This window comes from Caretta caretta, chromosome 10, assembly GCF_965140235.1.
Source record: "Caretta caretta isolate rCarCar2 chromosome 10, rCarCar1.hap1, whole genome shotgun sequence".
Lineage (NCBI taxonomy): Eukaryota > Metazoa > Chordata > Testudines > Cheloniidae > Caretta > Caretta caretta.
Genome location: NC_134215.1, coordinates 73,288,773 through 73,310,482, shown reverse-complemented (window position 1 = coordinate 73,310,482; position 21,710 = coordinate 73,288,773). Strand labels below are relative to the sequence as shown.

Here is a 21,710-nt window from a genome sequence, read left to right as displayed (position 1 = left end):
CAGGGAGTTTTAGTGTAAATCAGCAGTGAGGAACCTCGGAGCCTCTCCGGCCCAACTGGAAATTCTTTTCAGTCTCTCTAGTTTGAACAGGCAGGGTGAAATTCACTCTGTGCAGGCCGGTATGCACTACACCGCCCCAGAGCCCCAAAGGCATTTAGACTCCTAATTCCCCTTGAAATCAATGGGAGTTAGGCACCTAAATACCTTTGAGGATCTAGCCCTCAGATACCGTGGTGATAAGGGCAGTGTACAATCCAGAGAAGCTACAATAAGGTTTTAAAATGTTTAAAAAATGCATGTTTTTCTTAGACATGGCCTAGAAGAGGACAGTGCTCAAACCCCACTGAAATGAAAGCCCACAGGAGCTTAGAAACATGCCGTATTTTAGCAAGCAAATGTACTGCACACACCAGATACAACAAGCCGGCGAGGTTCTGAAAATCTCAGTAACACTTTTTAATATACAAGAATCAAAAGTACAGCAGTTTTACAGTGTAGGAAAATTTAATACATACTATATAAACAACATATTTACATCAGAAATCACTAGGACAGTGGCATTTTTTTCACAAATATAAATTAATATTAATTACTGTTTTAGTCAACGGGTTTAAAAGTCCACAATTTTACAGTAAGAGTCCTTCTCCCCCTTTGCTCAGGGGAAGGTGCAGGGGAAATGGATGAAAGTAGACTAGTACTTTTTTTTTGGATCACTTAAAGTTCATGTAAAGATCTCAAAGAGCTGTAAAGTACCCACTTAAGCTGGGCACTGCCCCAACACCACCTGTGGAGAGCAGATTTTTGGTCTGTGGGACTTGTGTTCTGGTGCAAATTCATAAGTGATGCAATTTTTACATGGCTTCCAATGGGGTTTGTGATGTCACTCTGAACAGCTGAAAAACCAAAACCAAACCAAGATGTTGCAACTTTTCCTTTGAGACGAGAGCAATTCACTGGCTGGCTTAGTGGGAGCAGCTGCACCACACATTGACATGAACACCACACTGAAATTTATGGCTGTGGGGCTGTCCCCTTCCCACCCCATTGTCATTCAACTGCCTATTTCCAATGGTTGATTTTGTGGTCCCTTATTTGGGACACAGGGAGCGTGCCTGTGGGAAGGGATTATTTCTCTCAGATTTGATTTCTCCAGCTTCTGTAAAACCAAAGCCAGTTAAGATCCACCCACCATGACAGAACTCAAAATAATCCCTCCTTTAGCATGAGGCCTACATGACTTCCAAGTGCAACTCAAAAGGATGTGGACAAAGCTTTCACATTTGCATTTTTTGTTTCCTTCTGTTTTAAGAAAAACCAAAATACTTTTCATACTGATTGGAACCCCTGGTGGCCAAGCCCCTTGATTCGGATGCAGCAAACCCGTCGTTGGGCTTATGGTTGTTTTGCACCAACCATAACACTGGTCTGGCCAGTACTGACTTTTGCTACAACTTTATGGCACGTAACATTTTGTTTGGATTTCATGAATGTGAATGAAAAACAACGTAAATCGCTCTTTGCTCCTCCTGGCAAGGAGGTGAATTTAGTATTCACATTATAAGCCAACACCTCTATTTGAAAAGAAAGGACCCACTGTGAACATGATAGTGTCCACCTGCCATCGCAGCTTACTGAAAACATGCCGGGAGAGACGCTATCTCTGCCCTCCACTACGAAAGGGGGAAAGACATGGGGGCTAGTCCCCACTCCCTTCCTTCTATTGCAGAGAAATTCTTGCAGTGCCCTGGAAGAGGCATCAGTGCAACATGAGGTTGCCAGTCCTGGTTCCCTTGTAGCAAGCAAAGCCACTTTGCTTCTGTTTAGTTTTGTGGAAAGCTCAAAGAATGGGAAGCACAGCATTTCCCCTGCCACCAAACAGCCACATTTCGGTACCCTCCTAAATCCTCCTTAGGCTTAGTTCTGAGATGCCTCTGGTTGCCACTGACAAGACATACAACCCCACTGGGCTACACGGCCAGACCTCTTATAAAGGTCATGCTCTGCATGTCCCTTGGCACTGAAGGGGTTAAATTAATGGGGTGGAAGAGTTGAATACAGCCACCCCGCTGGGTATACAAACTTTTGTACACGGGTTATGCACATGTCACTGTGACCCAGAATCACACTGTTCCCATTTGCAGCAAACCATGGTTGCTTTTGAATGATCTCCTGGGACAGAGATACCCTCATTAAACCAATTGGCTCAGAATGGATCAAGCATACAGTGATCGTAACAGATTTCAGGGACTTCATCCCGTCAGCACCAAGCAGACAGGAAGCTTGGGCATTATTAGTGTTGATTTGCGTGTACCTTCCAAACTGCCAACGGAAGAGTTAACACCTTTGCCTCAACCGAGACCTGCCTTAACGGCCTCACCTCCAACCAGGCAGGGCCTTTGTCATAAGCACCCGCCCCGGGGTCTCCAACAATAATTGTGACCTACATTCATCCAGGAAGACACAGCAGGAAGGAAGTCAGCTCCCTTGCTTGGGCAGGCGCCTCAGCTGATTTGGATGTATATGGCTGTTCACCCCTACAAGCGCCACAGGGAAATTCTTCCCAAAGGCCATTCTGGTCCTTACTCTGGGCTCTGCACATTCAAGATAATTTACCAGTAAAACACAGGCAGGAAATTAAAAATCCAGCTCATCTCAGGCCTCTAAAGGGAAGTGTGTTCTCATTTTGCCCAAATGAGGGTAACCCTGCCACCTTTTCAGGAACCCGAGCTCTGCAGCCTTTGCATTAAATTGAGCAGTTTGCCACTGGCCTTGTCTTCAGTATGCAGCTGCAGTTCGCATAGACTACAGGTCCCGACCCGAAAATTGCCAATTTAATCTGAATGGCCTGGTTGCTCATATCAAGGTAGAGCCTGGCACTAGGGACCTGCAGTCTCCATGCGCCTTGACGCCACAGTAAAGATGATGGAGCTGAAATTAGGAACTCCTCCTGCTCTACATGTGGCGAGTGCTTTGGCTACTCCTGACTTACTGGAAGCGTTCTGGTAAATCCCTCTATGCGGGACATCACCCCTTCACGCTGCACCGTGATCCTAACACTTCGATGAATGCTTGCAGTGAAGCCTATTCATTTGGCTGCAAACCATTCCACTCCCCTTACCCTTCTTGGGCTTATTAGATATCTACTGACTAGGGGGGAGGGGCTGCTACGAGGATTTTAAACACAGAGTTTAGGGTTCTCCTTGGTCTATTGCTCACCAGAAATGTAAGTGCCGAGCGCTTATGCAAGTTCCCAATTTAAAGATACACAAGTTCATTCAATGCAGCTACTTTCCCCTCCTCGTAGAGTTAGCACAGATCACTGGAACTTTGGCAGGTAGGTGGCCAGCTCACTGCTTTGTGCGAAGAGAGAGCTCTGCATGGAAAACCCCAGACAGCCAACTGCATTCACATTTAGCTCTGCATGGTGCCCTCGCCAAGCCCAGCATATAGCTTCTTACCCAAAATGTACTACAAGGAGGAGTAAAGACTGGGATCACCATTCTCCAGTTGGGCAAACTGAAGTGCAGAGAAGTGATTTGCCCCAGAGTCAGAGCAGGTCAGCAGCAGAGGAGTATAGAAGCCAGGATCCCTGACTCCCAGAGCCATTCCTCCACCACAAACCATTCAGCTTCCAGCCAATATGACTACATAAGGAACATCCTTATTAGCAGCAGCGACAGAGAAATGGGACAAGAGGGTTTGTGTTACGGCTTCCTGAGCCCCTTCCACTGGGAAATACTGTAACTGCCATTTCCCGTCTCACTGGTTTGAAGGGGGAATTAAGGCTCTGCTCAGGGACTCTGAATATTGAGGAACTCCACCTGTTTTAAGATTACCGAGGTGAATGTTTCCTATGTCCCTATCTGTGCTGCAGAGGGAGCATGATAGTGCACAAAGCAGAACTAGTCTCTTGAAATGGATCAAGACATGAGAAATGGCCACGTGGGCAGGGAAGTGATGGATTCCTCCTACCTTTTTGAGTCACTCTGGAGGGGCCCCAAGTTCCCCCTTCCTCTCAGAGGACCATAAGAGCAGGGTCAGTTATTTACTCTAAGAGAGCCCTCCTGTCCATCTCCAAATGTATCCCACCCACACACTGGTTACACATAAACCCCAGCCTGACTGGGTTATGCCCACCCCACAGCAGCATGTGTCACGTAACGTCACGTCAGACTGGGCATACAAAGCTGTCTACAAAGTCTTAAGCAGCATCAATCCACGTTCTTGGTTCTGGGGAAAGCTCCGCAGCTGTGAAACATTCACAAGAGTCTGTCGGATGCAGCCTTCAACGAAAAACAAAACTAAAGCAAAGAATGACACCTGTTCCCCCCTGCGGGCAATGGATCCAGTTCCAATGCCAGACTGGAGAAGGGGCATACGAAAAAGGAATCCAGACCAGAACTAACAGCTGGGGAGAGCCCCTGCCCACTCCCCCAAATCCTTCTTCACCCAGCAAAACAATAGCAGCATGTTCAGAGTCTCCGGTTAGCGGTTTGGAAAAGCAGCCGCTGTTGCATCAGACCAAGTATTTCGGATGCGCTCTCTCCCTCCTCTCCCAGTCGCTTTATGTTTTTCGAACATTCCAGTTATAATCTGGATTGTTTTTCTGTTCTAATGACCTGTCCAGGGGTGACCTGTGATCCAGGGGTGACTTGGACTCATGAGGGGATTTTTGAGACGGGGGTGAGCGAGGGTCCGAGACTTGGGAGTGAGGAGGGGGAAGCGGCTGTTTGTAATCCCCCGATTTGTCTGTATGGAAGGACCGGTAATGGTCCGAAGGTCCCTGGCCGTGGTATCCCATGGGTGGCCTGTGATCAGACATTCTTCTGAATTCCTGCTGGTGGTAGTTCTGGGGCCTGAACTCCTCAGATCTTCGCCGCTTGGAATCGTGATGGTGTCTAGATGTAAAAAATGAACACAAAATAAAATCATCTCAAGAGCATACCAGCAGTCCCCCATATCCCATCCTGAAATATCCAAGGAATGTTCCAAATTCCACCCCTGAATAATGCTGCTGGTGATTATTTACTCAGCCCTGTAGGTGTGGATAGCACTCTGCAAACAAACAAGACTAGGTGTCCTTTGCCTGAGAAAGCCAGGAATCTAAGTAGTAGAGAGACTTGAAGCCTTTAAATGCATTCTTGGGAGAATGCTACCTGGGTGTGTCTGCATGTAGGAGAGAAGAGAACTAGCAGCATGGTCGGGGAAAAGGGATTTACAGGGTAAAGCCAGAATTGGATAGAACAGGGGTGATCGAAAATAAGGGGAGGGAGGGAAGAAAAGTAAAGTCACCTAAATACCCTCCCAGTGAGCTTGTAACACACATGGGTTGGCAACTCCTGACTGGAAACACATACAAGCCGAGACCCAACACCGGACTGTCATACTTGGAGTCTAAAGCCTTCTGGTGGAAAAAAACAGACTAGAGTTCATGTCTAAGCTAATTGGATGGCAAGGCAGAAATGAGAACCCACGTAATGATGCCAACTTCAGCGAGGCAGAGAAGAAACAAGAACCCAATTAGGTGACTAAGTCTGCGTTGGATTTGAATCCAGAATGCAAGTGCCAACAGCACACCCACCCCATTCCACTGAGCTCCCTGGCTCCCCCTTGTGGCAAGCAGGAAATGTATGTACAGTGGCTGGGTGAATGGTTGCAAACTCCACTTTGTGATAATCCACATTAACAGTTACCTGTCGTAATAATCTCTGTGTCCCCTGTGGTCTCGGTCACTGTTGTACTGCTCATATGGCCTCTTGCGGGAGAGGTTATTTGGTCGGTAGTTCCCGGAGCTTCGGTGGGGGTCGCCACGAGACCGACGATCCCCGTAGTGGTGATCCTTGTACCAGTGCTGCTCGTACTGGTGATGCCGTTCTCCACCCCAGACCTGGTTGCTGTTGCCACCATAGTTAAATTTCCGATCTCTCTGCCAGTCTCCTCGATCTGCAGTAAGAAAAACACAGGCCTGAGAGTCGGTCTCACCATCACCTACCTTACCCTCCAGTCGCAGGTCAGAACAGACCATGACACAGGTGGCAAGCTTGCAGTCAGTAGCAGGTGGTAATTCCGGGCAATGGTTTTTGTTTCCAGATGGCAGCTTTGTGGGTTCTATAAAGTCCCTTCTGAGGCTTAGACACAGCATGTTTATAATACAACAAGTCATTGATGGCAGCTTTGTGGGTTCTATAAAGTCCCTTCTGAGGCTTAGACACAGCATGTTTATAATACAACCAGTCATTGATGGCAGTAAATACCGATTTAAAGAGGAATCTTTTAAAGGGCTTAAGGTAAAAGGAAGAAATTAACAAAAGTAAAATTAATCTTGAATATCAGGGGGAAATACCCTAATTCTATTCTACATCCCTATAGCATCTGAGCACCTTGCAGTCATGCTTTAAGTAATATGACTCCTATCTGTTGCATGTGGTCTGTTCTCTCTCTCTCTCACCCTCTCCCCCGGGAGCCCCAGAACTTAAAACTTGACTGGACAAAAGCCCTGGAGGATGTACTGCAAGGAACAATCAGGCCTTGGCTTGGGACGGACAGGGGACCTGCTAGCCTCATCCTGACTCTCTCATGAAGGACCCACCTGCGTTACTGAAGTGTCTCTTGTTAGGGTGACTGTAGTTGTCCCGCTGGTGCCCGTGCATCTGCTGAGGGTGCGAGGGGGGCAGGTGGAGTTTCTGAGAATGAGGGTTGGGAGGCAGGTGAGACTGAGACATGAGGGAATCCCGGCTGGAGCCAGAAGGCTCTGGGCGGAATAGCCTTTTGCTGCCAGCCATGTCCTCCTTCTTCTTCTGCTCCTGCTGAGAACAAGGGAGACTCTTCCAATACAATGGAATGAAAAAGATACGATGCTTCCCCCATTCAGTTCCCCGGGATGCCTCTGGCAGGTTGTGAAACCCTGTCTATTGCACACTGGATTCATTTAGAGCAGGGGGATTCCCGGCCAACTGGAGACCTGCATCTTCACTGGGATTGTGCTGTGAATTACTTCTGTGCTCAAGAAAGAGTAAGGAATCACTAGCGTTTGAGCCAGACCCAGTGTAAGGAAGGAGATGTGCAAGTTTCCACCACACACACATCTGTGCCAACACATCTTAATCCTGACAGACTGCATCAGCCCCGATTTCTACTCTTGAGTTGGAAACAACCCAATGTGCCACACCAACAGGAACAGTCCAGCAGGAGGCAACAATAATGACTGGACGAAAGGAGAGAGGAGCTTTCGCATGTAAAAAGAGTATCAAATGGCTAGCACTGTGTAGTTTATGAAACAGAGAAATAAGGAGTGAAGGTGGAGGTAAACAAAGCAAAGAGTTACAGAGAAAGCCAATCAGGGGCCTAATAACACTGCACTGTCCTACAAGAGCTAGAAAGCACGGACATTTAAAAAAGCAACCAATCTGAAAGAGTATAAATGCATCCGTTGAGGAGCCCATGGTGCAGCTTCACAAACACAATTCTCAGGAGACAACAGCCCTTGAATTTTGACCCAAAGATTTATAGTGTATCAGTCACCATAAGCCACGGTACCAGTAGGACTGTGTGGTTATGTTACTGCAACAGCATCACAAATAGTGGCTAAGGCCAGGCAAGAGATGCGAAAAAACTCCCTGTTCTATACAGACTCTTCCTCACCAAGGGAGCACATTTCAGATCTTACCTCCTCTTCCTGGGATCTTTTTTTGTGAGCCATTTTGTAGAGTTTGTGCAATTTTCTGGCATCAAATTCTGTGAACTTGGACACAAATATCCAGAGGTTCCTGAAAGGACAGTAAGTTTTTCTATTAGTTACTAAACAGCAGTTTAACTTGTCTGCCTCATTTGTACAATCTACAAAAGAACACCGAGCTAAGGATTACCAATTATTCCCTTCATCTGGCAGATGGCATGGGGGTACAGAGAGATGAAATGATTTGCCCAGGATTACACAGGGAGTCTGTGGAAAAGCTGAGAAATGAACCCAGGACGCCAGAATCCCAGTCCAGTGCCTTAGCTGCAAAAACATCTCTCCTTGTAAAACACTCTTCCAGCCTTTATATCAATAATCTTGGGCCTATCCTCCACTCAGAGCACAAGGCCATATAACAAGCAATGGGAATTATAAAAACACCCACATGGGGAGTGGAGAAAGAATCCCTTCCATCTTGCAAGGAACGCTGTTAAGATGATAAGAACGAAAATATTTTCAAAAAGAAAGCATCCTGCTGCTGGACTCTAACTCAATCTCTGACAGTTACCAGGCAAAGACCTAAAATCCAATACCCATTTCATCACGAACGCGGTTTCTTTTCTGTAAGGAATGCGATTTAAGCTACACTGATATCAGCACCTCTCCAACTGAAATGCCAAACCCATTTTTAAATTGATTTATTTTAAACTGGTGACACTTTTTAATGTGGATGAAGCCCTAGTCTCCAAGAGGCCCAGGACAGAATGGGCCGTGGTTCCTGACACACATACCGTCCCCCACAGTCAGCTTTCAAGAGGGTCTTTGAAACAGGCTGGGTGAAACACTGGAAGGGGAACATTGGAATTTGTGTCCTGAGCTGTAAAATCCAGCACTCTCCATGAGCACTGAGCTGCGGCCTCAGCTCTACCATGTATTGGTCAGTAGAGATGTTGTACCCAAGGCAGGCCCTTTCGAAGTTTTCTAGGAAGGCCTCAGTATCATCGCCTGCCTTGTAGGTGGGGAACTTTCTGGGATGGGAAGTGGTACTTGGAGAAGGATTACTAGGGTTTGTTGGGATATTCTGCTGAGCCTTTATCTTCTCCATCTCCTCCACATACTTCCTCTCTTTTTCCTTCTCCTCCAGTTCTTTGTCCCTTGCTTCCATAGCTCTCCTGTGAGCAGCCACTTGGTGTTGTTCTGCTTCTCTCGCTGTCTCCCTTTCTTGTTCCTTCTTCAGCCGCTTGAGTTCTATCTGTCTTTCATGTTCCCTTTGTCTTTCCTCAGCCTGAAATTTGGCTAATTCGAGCTGTAGTCGAGCCGCGGATTTTGTCATTCTAACCTCTCTGTTTTTAACTAACTTTACACCCGAGGTTTAGAAATAAACAAACAAAACTTGGCTGTAAAATTTTGCTGTGCTGGAATAGAATACCTATTCTCTGATAGTGATTGTCAGCCTACAGAAAAAGACAATTCCCTTGTCTCTGCTCTGGGCCCAAATTGAAGCAAAAAACCTCCAACTACTTGGAAACCTGCTTACCCAGCCCAAAGAAAAAGCAAATGGGTAGAACACACCCCCCCCTATTTACTTTTAGGAAGAAAAAAAAACCCTCTGGGTTGGAAGACTGTGAATTTCCCTGCAGGAGTTAAGTACCCTGCCTCCAGGCAAAGAAAACCTGCAATTCACAAAGATAATCCCCTTTTGTCTCTGCTTGGCCACAAAGCAGAGAAAAAACAAGCTGCTTTCAGTTTCAGCTGCTTTCTGGACTTCCTTTCCAAAGGAAAAAAAAAATTTCCTTTTTAAAATCTGTATTTCTAGTTCAAAAAATCTCAACTGGATCTCAAAATGATTTCAGGTTAATCCCACCACTATGCCACCATGTCAAGGTTCCTCCCCCACTCTGAACTCTAGGGTACAGATGTGGGGACCTGCATGAAAAACCTCCTAAGCTTATCTTTACCAGCTTAGGTCAAAACTTCCCCAAGGTACAAAATATTCCACCCGTTGTCCTTGGACTGGCCGCTACCACCACCAAACTAATACTGGTTACTGGGGAAGAGCTGTTTGGACGCGTCCTTCCCCCCAAAATACTTCCCAAAACCTTGCACCCCACTTCCTGGACAAGGTTTGGTAAAAAGCCTCACCAATTTGCCTAGGTGACTACAGACCCAGACCCTTGGATCTTAAGAACAATGAACAATCCTCCCAACACTTGCACCCCCCCTTTCCTGGGAAATGTTGGATAAAAAGCCTCACCAATTTGCATAGGTGACCACAGACCCAAATCCTTGGATCTGAGAACAATGAAAAAGCATTCAGTTTTCTTACAAGAAGACTTTTAATAAAAATAGAAGTAAATAGAAATAAAGAAATCCCCCCTATAAAATCAGGATGGTAGATATCTTACAGGGTAATTTAGATTCAAAAACATAGAGAACCCCTCTAGGCAAAACCTTAAGTTACAAACAGATACACAGACAGAAATAGTTATTCTATTCAGCACAATTCTTTTCTCAGCCATTTAAAGAAATCATAATCTAACACATACCTAGCTAGATTACTTACTAAAAGTTCTAAGACTCCATTCCTGGTCTATCCCCGGCAAAGACAGAATATAGACAGACACACAGACCCTTTGTTTCTCTCCCTCCTCCCAGCTTTTGAAAGTATCTTGTCTCCTCATTGGTCATTTTGGTCAGGTGCCAGCGAGGTTACCTTTAGCTTCTTAACCCTTTACAGGTGAGAGGAGCTTTCCCCTGGCCAGGAAGGATTTCAAAGGGGTTTACCCTTCCCTTTATATTTATGACACTGTTTCTTTTCTGTAAGGAATGCGATTTAAGCTACACAGATATCAGCACCTCTCCAACTGAAATGCCAAACCCATTTTTAAATCGATTTATTTTAAACTGGTGACACTTTTTAATGTGGATGAAGCCCTAGTCTCCAAGAGGCCCAGGACAGAATGGGCCGTGGTTCCTGACACACATACCGTCCCCCACAGTCAGCTTTCAAGAGGGTCTTTGAAACAGGCTGGGTGAAACACTGGAAGGGGAACATTGGAATTTGCGTCCTGAGCTGTAAAATCCAGCACTCTCCATGAGCACTGAATTCACTTAAATATTCACAAACTAGCCAAAGAAAAACTAAATGGTCTGTTACCTTCTCCACAGTTTGATGTGCTCCTGGTCAGAGTAGGCTTTAAGGCACTCTGAGATGCGATCGCCAATTTTCAGGAGGCAGTTGCGAGTATGCTCCAGCTGTTCTTGCACTGTCAGTCCCTTATCTGGCTTATCCAGTTGCTTCAGTGCCTTTTTCACTGGCCTCATCCTTTCTTTGCACTTGGGTGAGCAACACAGAGCAAAAATTCTTTAATTTCATGCATGGGTTCTACCCTCTCTGTTGACCTTCTCTCAACCAATCGCTGGAGGGGAAAATTCACTAATACTAGCTGTTAGTCATTCTTCATTTAGTTTTAAAATAAGGAGATGTCCCCCATGCAAACAGCAGACTTCGAAAGACATGCAGCATAAAGCAATGAGAGCTTGTCCTCAACATCATCCACCCACCCCTCTCCTCCTTCTGGAAGCACACAATGTGTTCTGCAAGTATTGAGCATGCACTCAGTCTGATATCCTGAGGACTAGATGCATAATCAAGGGACATGTTACTTTTTATGCACTAAAGATAAAATACATAGGTTCAAGATTACTCCCAAAAATCACACTGACAGATAAAAAGGTTTTTTAACTACTGCTGTTAACGAAACTGAAAGAAATGAGAGGAAACCATCATTTTTCCTCTAGTTTGTGCATGTAACAGCACTTTGCCTATAGTCAGTTTCCCCCAATCATTTTTCACTCCTGGAGAAAATCTATGCCACTGCGCATGTGCAGAATTTATGTTCTCTGCAGATTTCTTTGTTTCCCCACAGAAAAATGACTTTCTGACGGGGAAGCAAAAGGAAGCCACTAGAGCGGTCATACAACCCTCCCCAACAGTATGTTTCGAGTGCCTAGGGCAGCTGGCAGAGAGGTAAATCACTGTGGGGCAGGGGATGGGACTAGGAAAGACCTGGCTGGTGGCTCCTACCCTGCGCCAGGCTCAGCTGTTAGTCCTGGCTGGGCAGGACAGGACTTCCTATTCCCCTGCATGGCATCCAGAGCTGGGTCAAACCCACCCCCAGATTTCTCTCCCAGCTGCAGGAAGCTCTACAAACTCTACCCCGCCCCATCCACGCTTCCTGCACCCATCGCTCCTCAGCTACAGGGGGAGGGATCACTGTACAGGGAACTGCTGCTCATCCATCTGCCCAACCCCTGTGCATTCAGACTCCCTCATACCCAGACCCTCCCAAGCCTCATCCTCCCACCACGCACTCAGAACCCCCTGATGAGCCCCACCCCGACGAGCCATCCCCACCCAGATCCCCACCCCACCAAGCCCCAACAACTGCACCAGAATCCCCACCCCACTGAGCTCCACTCCCCCAGCATCTGGACCCTTCACTGAGCCCCCCACACCCAGATCCCCTGCTGAGTTCTATCCCCTCACACCCAGACCCCCCCGCTGAGCCCCAACCATCTTCACCTGGACCCCCTCCAGAGTCCCATTACCACTGCACCCAGAACCCCCCAACAAACCCCTATGCATCCAGATCCCCGCCCGCACTCAGACTGTCCCACACACAACCCTCTCAATCCACACCTGGCTCCCCCCTACATTAAGCCTCTCCAGACTTGGATCCTGTCTTGCTGAGCTTGCCTGCCCACACCTGGTGCACGTGGCATGGAGGGGCAGGGCCCTGGGGTATTTCTAGGGCAGGCCTGGTCCTTGTGCTATGTCAGGGTTGGGTGCAGCCTCACCGCTGAGTCCAAGTGCTGTGAGGGAGCTGCACAGTGATCTCCCACATCTGGGCAGCGAGTAGCCTGCGCTCCCCAATGCCATGCTGGAGCCTCCACATTTATTTGACAAATAAAATTTCCAGAATTTTAAAATACTGTGCGCAGAATTTTTATTTTTTTGGTGCAGAATTCCTTCAGGAGTACTTTTTATTCAGTAAGTTAGTCACTTCCCCATTGTTTGTGTGAGTCTTTCAGAGAACAACCAAGAAACGGTTTGTTCTTATTTTTTAAATAAAAAGGGACTGGAAAAAAAACAAAAAAATGAGCAAGGGGCCTGAAGAGTAAAAACAGTATCTGAAACTAATTTGTTTTAAAAAACTGACTGGATTTCAAGTTGATAGCACCCTTTTTAAATACACAAGCCAGGCAGGTGAGAGTCCAGCATAAGAGACTATATTAAGTCTTGTGTTTGCAGCCATGCTCACCAGTCTGCAGCGGCGGCACATTGCTGAGTTTTCAGTTACACAGCTTGGAAAGCACTTACACTGGAACCTACTACTACAACTCAACGAGCAACTGTGGATCTACAGGACATACAAAGTTACTCGAGGATGGCCTCAGTATTCTTCCAGCCCAGGAATAACCTGTTAATCCCTTGGCTGCTGAGGAAAAGAGAGTGCCACTCACGGCTACAGGGTCACAACATTTGACCTATGGCGGTCAACCCAGCTGTGGGAACAGAAAGCTTTGGTTTGAAAAAAGGGTGCTACAGTGGATCAGGGTGCTGTACTGCCTCTGCTATGCCCCCTTCTGTCGTGTTCCCAACAGAGAGATGAAATGAGATCACTGTTAAGCAATGTGAAGTGCACCTTTCCTTCTAGGAGTGGAGTGTACTGTGTCTATAGAATCCCCAAGGGCTGCTTGCTTAGCAGTGGGGTCCAGGTTAGGGTAGTTAGTGCTGCTCAAACCTGGGCACTTAGGCAAACGAAGCCGCAGATATTCATAACTTACAGTGGTGTTAGTGTGCCAGGAAACCCCAGCGCACCCACAGTTGTGCCCTTGTCTCCAGAAAAAGATACTCACTATGCTGAACGTTTCCTGGTCCAGGTCATCATCCTCATCTTCTCCAATGGGGATGGGCTCACTCCCTGCAGTAATGTGGACAGGACCTTGAGATCGCTTCCCTTTGCTTCCAGACTTGGTCTCACTACCTTTGGCCTTGAAAAGAACAAAATGACAGCACTCTGACAGTGAGCCGAACCTGGGGATTCTGAATGGCCCACTGTGAAATCCTCGGTGACGACTACCAAAATTGCATGCCCCTCTGCAGCACCTTCCTCCCAAAGCTTTCCAAGTGCTTTAGAGTCATGAATCACACCTATGAGAGGAAACTCGAGCACAGACACACCTGGGCCAACGTTTTCAGAAGTGGCATCAGTGATTTGGGCTCCGTACACAGGGAGAGGCTAAACCCGCCTGTGAGGGACTGCACTGGAGAATTAGGGTCACACAGTGGGTGCGTATCCCCTGGGAATGGCAGACCCCACCCCCCCCGCCTTGGCCTAATATTTAGAAGGGCCTGAAATTCCGCTGTACATCAGTGGGAACTGCACATGCTCAGAGCCTCTGGAAATCAAGTCCAACAGCTCTTCAGTTGGTCACCCCAAATCACTGACTGCTAGTGAAAAGGTTGAGCTGCCCAAACTTGTCCAGGAAATTGGTGCAAGAGCTGTCAACCGAACCTATGTCTCAAAGCAACTGATCCTGAGCTTCAGCCTCAGAAACTATCATTTCTCTCTTATTCCTGTTAGCAGCTGAAGGCCATGCCGCATTTCACTGGGAAGGGGACTTCCCCTAGATTTGAAATAAGGTCTCAGCTTTGACTTAAGACCGCAGAGTCATAATACACTAGCATTTGGTCTATACCTCAAGTACCCCAAGACACTATTATGGAGCCTTTCACCTGTCCCTAGTCTGAATCCAGCCCATGGCAGCAGTGACCCAATGTCCAAGGGGCAATTGAGTTACATTTCCCACATAGCCTGAAGCCTGTGCTGGCAGAATCAATCCCTGCCACCATGGGAACAGCCAAGATATTATTTCATGACCCCTGTATAGGTCGGGTTATTATGGATAGATTTGAAGTCTTGAGCAATTCAGACACAGCCTGCCAACACCAAGACTAATTAAAGCCTTACACCCTTTGAACAATAAGCTCCAAACTGTTTTCTCTCCTTTTCTGAATGCCAGCCATTCCGGGATATTCTTCTGTTTGGGGATAGCTGTCTTTTCAAGTCAGTCTGAAAACAGCTCACTCCCTTTCACGCTCTATACTTAGTTCCCAAACCACAGAATAGGTCACCTTTTCCATTCCTCACTGCAGGTATCTTTTCCCTCCTATTCAGGGTAAACTCTCACTCCAAAAAATTCTGGGCTAAGAGGCAAAGAGCCCTCCCCAATGTTCACGAGTAAAGGATGCCCTAGCATCCTAGGGGTCTTTAGGAATGTTCATCTCATAGTGTGTCCATCTCTGAGAATATTCCCTGGAGAGACTTCACTGCCCTCTCAGACAAACTGCTCTCCTTGACAGGTATTGGCATGTGCAGGATTCAAATCTGAAATCCTGAATGTGATCTCCAACATGTTTCTAAAGGTTACATGTAAGATATGCCTGGTACCTTCTCCTTCTTATCCTTTGTTTTCTTTTTCTCTTTTTCGCCTTCCTTTTCTTTCTTTGTGGTCGACTGTTTTTCCTTGTTCTCTTTGTTCTCTTTCTTCTTCTGTTTCTTTTTCACTGGGCTCTTTTCCAAGCCATCCTCCTAGGAAAGTAGTCACAGGCTCAAATTCCGTTCACAAAGTCAGAGCCCCTCAACTCAGACACATTTTACTCTATAAACCTATATCCTGCAAGAGCACCTGATTCTTGCTGCTCATTCAAACTTTTCCTAGCTCTAATTAACCTAAGCAAGTCCAGAGCAGCCATCCGCCCAACCCCCACAAACCCTGCCTCTAAGGTTATTCCATCAAACCGGCATCATTCTGCAGCTGACTAGCAAACTGCAGCTACATATCACACTCCCTAATTTAATTTAGCGAGTCCATTGGTTCAGCTCTTCAAGGTAGATACTGATCAGAAGCACTAAGAAACCTTTAAATTATGTGCAGAGCGACTCAAAGAGAGGGTTTTTCCAGGACCCAAATGATCTTGGTAAACTCTGGCTTCACCAATGGCAGGTTTTCTGAAGAGGACAGTCTCTAAGCCAACAAAGGCTGAAAGTGGCCCACTTTGGAGCCCGTCCACAATGCTCCGAGCACTGGCTTAATGAGGTGGGTGGAGAAGGCCTCACCACCTCCTATGTTCCCAAGCAACAGAACCTGTTCCCAGGGCAGATCTGCCAGGCCCCCATTTCAGTTTAACGCTCTGTAGTTCCCCTAGGGGTTGTTTGGGGAAGTTGCAACAGGTGCTTTTCAAGTGTCGTTTCTGAAGCACCAACACAGTTCAAGCAGCTTTGTAAAAGCCCCCTCCATCTGGGTCAACACACCTTGACTTCACCCTCTTCTGACTGGTTGTCCGAGTGCCGAGGAGAGGACAGGTCATTTCCATGCTCATCTTTGACTTTGGGAGCTTTGTTCTCTTTCTTCACGCGTGGTTTCCTCTTCTTCAGTTTGGTCTGGGGAAGAAGAGAAACCAGTTAGGGTTTGAAAACAACTTCCTGAAACAGAAACACCATCTCTCTTCCTCTAGGCCAGGGGTGGGCAAACTTTCTGACCCAAGGTCCACATTGGGGTTACAAAACTGTATGGAGGGCTGGGTAGAGAAGGCTGTGCCTCCCCAAAAAGCCTGGCCCCTCCCCCATCCGATCCCTCCCACTTCCCACCCCCTGACTGCCCCGCTGAGTACCCCTGACCCATCCAACCCCCCCTACTCCTTGTCCCCTGACCGCCCCCTCCCGGGACCCCCCGTCCCAATCACCCCCCCGGGACCCCACCCCCATCCAACCCCTGCTGCTCCCTGTCCCGACTGCCCTGACCCCCTATCCACACCCCCATCCCTTGACAGGCCCCAGAACCACACCCCCTATCCAACTCTCCCTGTTCCCCATCCCCTGCGTGCCCCGACCCCTAACAACCCCCAGGGACCCCACCCCCTATCCAACCCCCCGGCTCCCTGTCCCGACTGCCTCGACCCCTATCTACAGCCTTGCCCGCTGACAGGCCCCCCCAGGACTCCCACGCTTTTCCAACTCTCCCCCCCCCGTCCCCTATCCACACCCCCACCCCCTGACAGGCCCCCCCGGAACTCCCACACCTATCTAACCTCCCCCTGCTCCCTGCCCCCTGACTGACCCCCGGCCCCCTTACCATGCCGCTCAGAGCGGCATGTCTGGCAGCCGCACCACCCGGCCAGAGCCAGACGCCCTGCTGTGCTGTGCTGCCCTGCCCTGCAGGAGCACACAGCTGCGTGGGAGGGGAGACAAAGGGAGAGGGGCCGGGGGCTAGCCTCCCTGGCGGGGAAATCAAGAGCCAGGCAGGACGATCCCACGGGCCAGATGTGGCCCGCAGGCTGTAGTTTGCCCTCCGCTACTCTAGGCACTAGGTGTCCGTTTGGAGCATTAGACCACTCAATGGGCCACGGGAAAGGACACTGAGCCACTATTTAGAATTACAACCTCCATCAGAGGGTCCCATTTTGGCTAGCAGGAAGAAATCCATCTGAGGTTTGAAGGATCAAAGGACTATTCTGAACACACAGAGAATTAGTATGAGTGAATTGCTGGTAGCAAGCAGCCTGGTGACGGGGCAAATGAAGAAGAGCTGGTGCCTGCTGCCAGTGGGTATTTAATGTGACACCCACATTGCAGTATCCAGGAGGAAGAAGGCTGGGACAAAAAGAGCTTTATTCTGGGTACATTCTCTGTCTATCTCCACAGCTCCTTGCTAGTTGGGGCATTCAGCATCCAACCCTATGTAAGCCATAGTTTTTCATAAAATCTGTGCACATCGCTTTAGAGTTCACTTCTGCTTCTGACAAGTGAGTTGGTAAAATGAGAATCATGGAATCCTATGTATGATGCTCAGTGTCTCACATATCAAGCACACTCAGCTTACAGGTAAAAAGATACCTTTTTCTAAGTGACAGACCTGCCAAGTGAGCCTGGCCCTAGGATCTGAGAGCCAACCCCACCAGCTCCAGGTTCAATCGGATGAAGGGATCAGAGTACACAGCCACAGTCCATTCAAACAGAATATTTCATGAGCTAGAAATACAAGAGGTAGTTTCCTTCTAAGCAGTGTCCAATGTCCCCCCCTAGGGGCACTCAGCCATCCCCTCACTCACCTCTTCCCCATCTTTCACAGTTTCCTTCTTCTCCAGATCTTTCTTCAGCAATTTCAGCAAATAATCGACACGGGTCTGGAGCTGCTTTCCCTGAGGCTTCTTATCTGTCTCAACAGGTAGGATCTTTGATAAAAACAAAACACCCACATGCACCTATCAAGCCTTGAAGTGAGCAGACAAGCGTGAGTAACAATCTCCTCCCCTAGCATCCAGCAAGGGAGTGAGAAAATCTCAGCTTCTCAGGGGAACTGCCTTACCCTGCTCTCCCAGGGACAAAGGCCCAGATCCTCAAAGATATTTAGGGGGCTAACTCCCAATGGGAGTAAGATGCCTAAATCTGTACGAGGAACTAGGCCAAAGAACTCCCTCACAAGTCTCCCCCTTTCATAAGTCAGCATGCAGAACTCTACCAATTCGGCGGGAGGAGAGGGAGGGCGCCCTCGTGCTGGTATTGAAGTGACAGGGCATGTGTGAGCACAGTCTGGTAGGAACTTCAACTGCCGCTATCTTGGATTACGAAAGAACTTCTCCAGCAAGCAAGCAAACACATTGCAAAACACATCAAGAAGCCTGTGTTGCAACAGACACTCTGATCCCTTGTTTTGACAAGCCAAATTTATTTAGGGTATCGTTTCACAGTAGGCTAGTACTGAGTAGCATATTTGGTAAAAGTAATGGATCATTAGTAACTTGAGAAAAAAGCTATTTCTGTAAAGTTGGTTTCACTGGTTTGTGCCTTTATAAACAAATAAAAATGGAGCTCTGCTTGATCGTTATCGCTGTTTTCTTTAAACAACGAAGTGGTCTGACTGTAACATACAGCAATGACTCAGCCGGGGCATTTGTGTTGTGAAGTAAGGTGAAGCTGCTGTTTTTGGGGTGAGAATCACCAGCCCAGTGCGTTAGCAGAGGGAGAATTAGAGGGGGTCCTCCGTACCACTGCTGCAAGGAAGAGATTCCTACGACTGTGCCCTGGTCTACACTAGGACTTTAGGTCGAATTTAGCAGCATTAAATCGATGTAAACCTGCACCCGTCTACACGATGAAGCCCTTCATTTCGACTTAAAGGGCTCTTAAAATCGATTTCCTTACTCCACCCCGACAAGTGGATTAGTGCTTAAATCAGCCTTGCCGGGTCGAATTTGGGGTACTGTGGACACAATTCGACGGTATTGGCCTCCGGGAGCTATCCCAGAGTGCTCCATTGTGACCGCTCTGGACAGCACTCTCAACTCAGATGTACTGGCCAGGTAGAAAGGAAGAGAACCGCGAACTTTTGAATCTCATTTCCTGTTTGGCCAGCGTGGCAACCTGCAGGTGACCATGCAGAGCTCATCAGCAGAGGTGACCATGATGGAGTCCCAGAATCGCAAAAGAGCTCCAGCATGGAGTGAACGGGAGGTACGGGATCTGATCGCTGTATGGGGAGAGGAATCCGTGCTTTCAGAACTCCGTTCCAATTTTCGAAATGCCAAAACCTTTGTCAAAATCTCCCAAGGCATGAAGGACAGAGGCCATAACAGGGATCCGAAGCAGTGCTGCATGAAACTTAAGGAGCTGAGGCAAGCCTACCAGAAAACCAGAGAGGCGAACGGCCGCTCCGGGTCAGAGCCCCAAACATGCCGCTTCTATGATGAGCTGCATGCCATTTTAGGGGGTTCAGCCACCACTACCCCAACCGTGTTGTTTGACTCCTTCAATGGAAATGGAGGCAACACGGAAGCAGGTTTTGGGGACGAAGAAGATGATGATGATGATGAGGTTGTAGATAGCTCACAGCAAGCAAGCGGAGAAACCGGTTTTCCCAACAGCCAGGAACTGTTTCTCACCCTGGACCTGGAGCCAGTACCCCCCGAACCCACCCAAGGCTGCCTCCTGGACCCGGCAGGCGCAGAAGGGACCTCCGGTGAGTGTACCTTTTAAAATACTATACATGGTTTAAAAGCAAGCATGTGAAAGGATTAATTTGCCCTGGCATTCGCGGCTCTCCTGGATGTACTCCCAAAGCCTTTGCAAAAGGTTTCTGGGGACGGCAGCCTTATTGCGTCCTTCATGGTAGGACACTTTACCACTCCAGGCCAGTAACATGTACTCGGGAACCATTGTACAACAAAGCATTGCAGTGTATATTTGCTGGCGTTCAAACAACATGCGTTCTTTATCTCTCTGTGTTATCCTCAGGAGAGTGAGATATCATTCATGGTGCATTGGTTGAAATAGGGTGCTTTTCTTCAGGGGACACTCAGAGGAGCCCATTCCTGCTGGGCTGTTTGCCTGTGCCTGAACTGAAATGTTCCCCGCTGTTAGCCACAGGGAGGGGGGAGGGTTGAAGGGGTAGCCACGTGGTGGGGGGAGGCAAAATGCGACCTTGTAACGAAAGCGCATGTACTACGTATGTAATGTTAACAGCAACGTTTACCCTGAAAGAGTGTAGCCACTGTTTTATAAAATGTGTCTTTTTAAATACCGCTGTCCCTTCTTTTTTCTCCACCAGCTGCATGTGTTTCAATGATCACAGGATCTTCTCCTTCCCAGAGGCTAGTGAAGATTAGAAAGAAAAAAAAAATGCACTCGTGATGAAATGTTCTCTGAGCTCATGCTGTCCTCCCACACTGACAAAGCACAGACGAATGCGTGGAGGCAAATAATGTCAGAGTGCAGGAAAGCACAAAATGACCGGGAGGAGAGGTGGTGGACTGAAGACAGGGCTGAAGCTCAAATGTGGCGGCTGCAGCAAAGGCAGCTGGAGCACAGACTGCCACTACAGCCCCTGTGTAACCAACCCCCTCCTCCCCAAGTCGCATAGCCTCCACACCCAGACGCCCAAGAACGCGGTGGGGGAGCCTCCGGCCAACCAGCCACTCCACCACAGAGGATTGCCCAAAAAACAGAAGGCTGGCATTCAATAAATTTTAAAGTTGTAAACTTTTAAAGTGCTGTGTGGCATTTTCCTTTCCTCCTCCACCACCCCTCCTAGGCTACCTTGGTAGCTATCCCCCAATTTGTGTGACGAATGAATAAAGAATGCATGAATGTGAAGCAACAATGACTTTATTGCCTCTGCAAGCGGTGATTGAAGGGAGGAGGGGAGGGTAGTTAGCTTACAGGAAAGTAGAGTGAACCAAGGGGCAGGGGGTTTCATCAAGGAGAAACAAAACAGAACTTTCACACCGTAGCCTGGCCAGTCATGAAACTGGTTTTCAAAGCTTCTCTGACGCGTACCACGCCCTCCTGTGCGGTCTGGCTGCGCGTAACCAGCAGCCAGGCGATTTGCCTCAACCTCCCACCCCGCCATAAACGTCTCCCCCTTACTCTCACAGATATTGTGGAGCGCACAGCAAGCAGTAATAACAGTGGGAATATTGGTTTCGCTGAGGTCTAAGCGAGTCAGTAAACTGCGCCAGCGCGCCTTTAAACGTCCAAATGCACATTCTATCACCATTCTGCACTTGCTCAGCCTGTAGTTGAACAGCTCCTAACTACTGTCCAGGCTGCCTATATACGGCTTCATGAGCCATGGTATTAAGAGGTAGACTGGGTCCCCAAGAATAACTATAGGCATTTCAACATCCCCAACAGTTATTTTCTGGTCTGGGAATAAAGTCCCTTCCTGCAGCTTTTGAAACAGACCAGAGTTCCTGAAGATGCGAGCGTCATGTACCTTTCTCGGCCATCCCACATTGATGTTGGTGAAATGTCCCTTGTGATCCACCAGAGCTTGCAGCACTATCGAAAAGTACCCCTTGCGGTTTATGTACTCGGCGGCTTGGTGCTCCGGTGCCAAGATAGGGATATGGGTTCCGTCTATGGCCCCACCACAGTTAGGGAATCCCATTGCAGCAAAGCCATCCACTATG

At 48.0% G+C, this 21,710-nt stretch overlaps 1 protein-coding gene across 6 annotated transcripts in view; it reads right to left on the bottom strand.

Moving 5' to 3' along the window:
• Positions 1-441: 441 nt before the first annotated feature.
• CHD2 (chromodomain helicase DNA binding protein 2) overlaps positions 442-21,710 on the bottom strand; it is an 87,731-nt gene continuing 66,462 nt past the window's right edge. For 5 of the 6 annotated variants that reach the window (XM_048867821.2, XM_048867818.2, XM_048867822.2 and 2 more), the window contains 9 exons: positions 17,853-17,975; positions 16,057-16,185; positions 15,193-15,333; positions 13,598-13,732; positions 10,833-11,011; positions 7,667-7,766; positions 6,590-6,806; positions 5,694-5,943; positions 442-4,898 (listed from right to left, as the gene is read on the bottom strand). In XM_048867821.2, coding sequence (XP_048723778.1) covers positions 4,565-4,898; positions 5,694-5,943; positions 6,590-6,806; positions 7,667-7,766; positions 10,833-11,011; positions 13,598-13,732; positions 15,193-15,333; positions 16,057-16,185; positions 17,853-17,975 — 1,608 coding nt within the window. In that variant the 3' untranslated portion in view covers positions 442-4,564. The remainder of the gene's footprint in view (positions 4,899-5,693; positions 5,944-6,589; positions 6,807-7,666; positions 7,767-10,832; positions 11,012-13,597; positions 13,733-15,192; positions 15,334-16,056; positions 16,186-17,852; positions 17,976-21,710) is intronic. The other variant, XM_048867820.2, reaches the window with a different exon arrangement.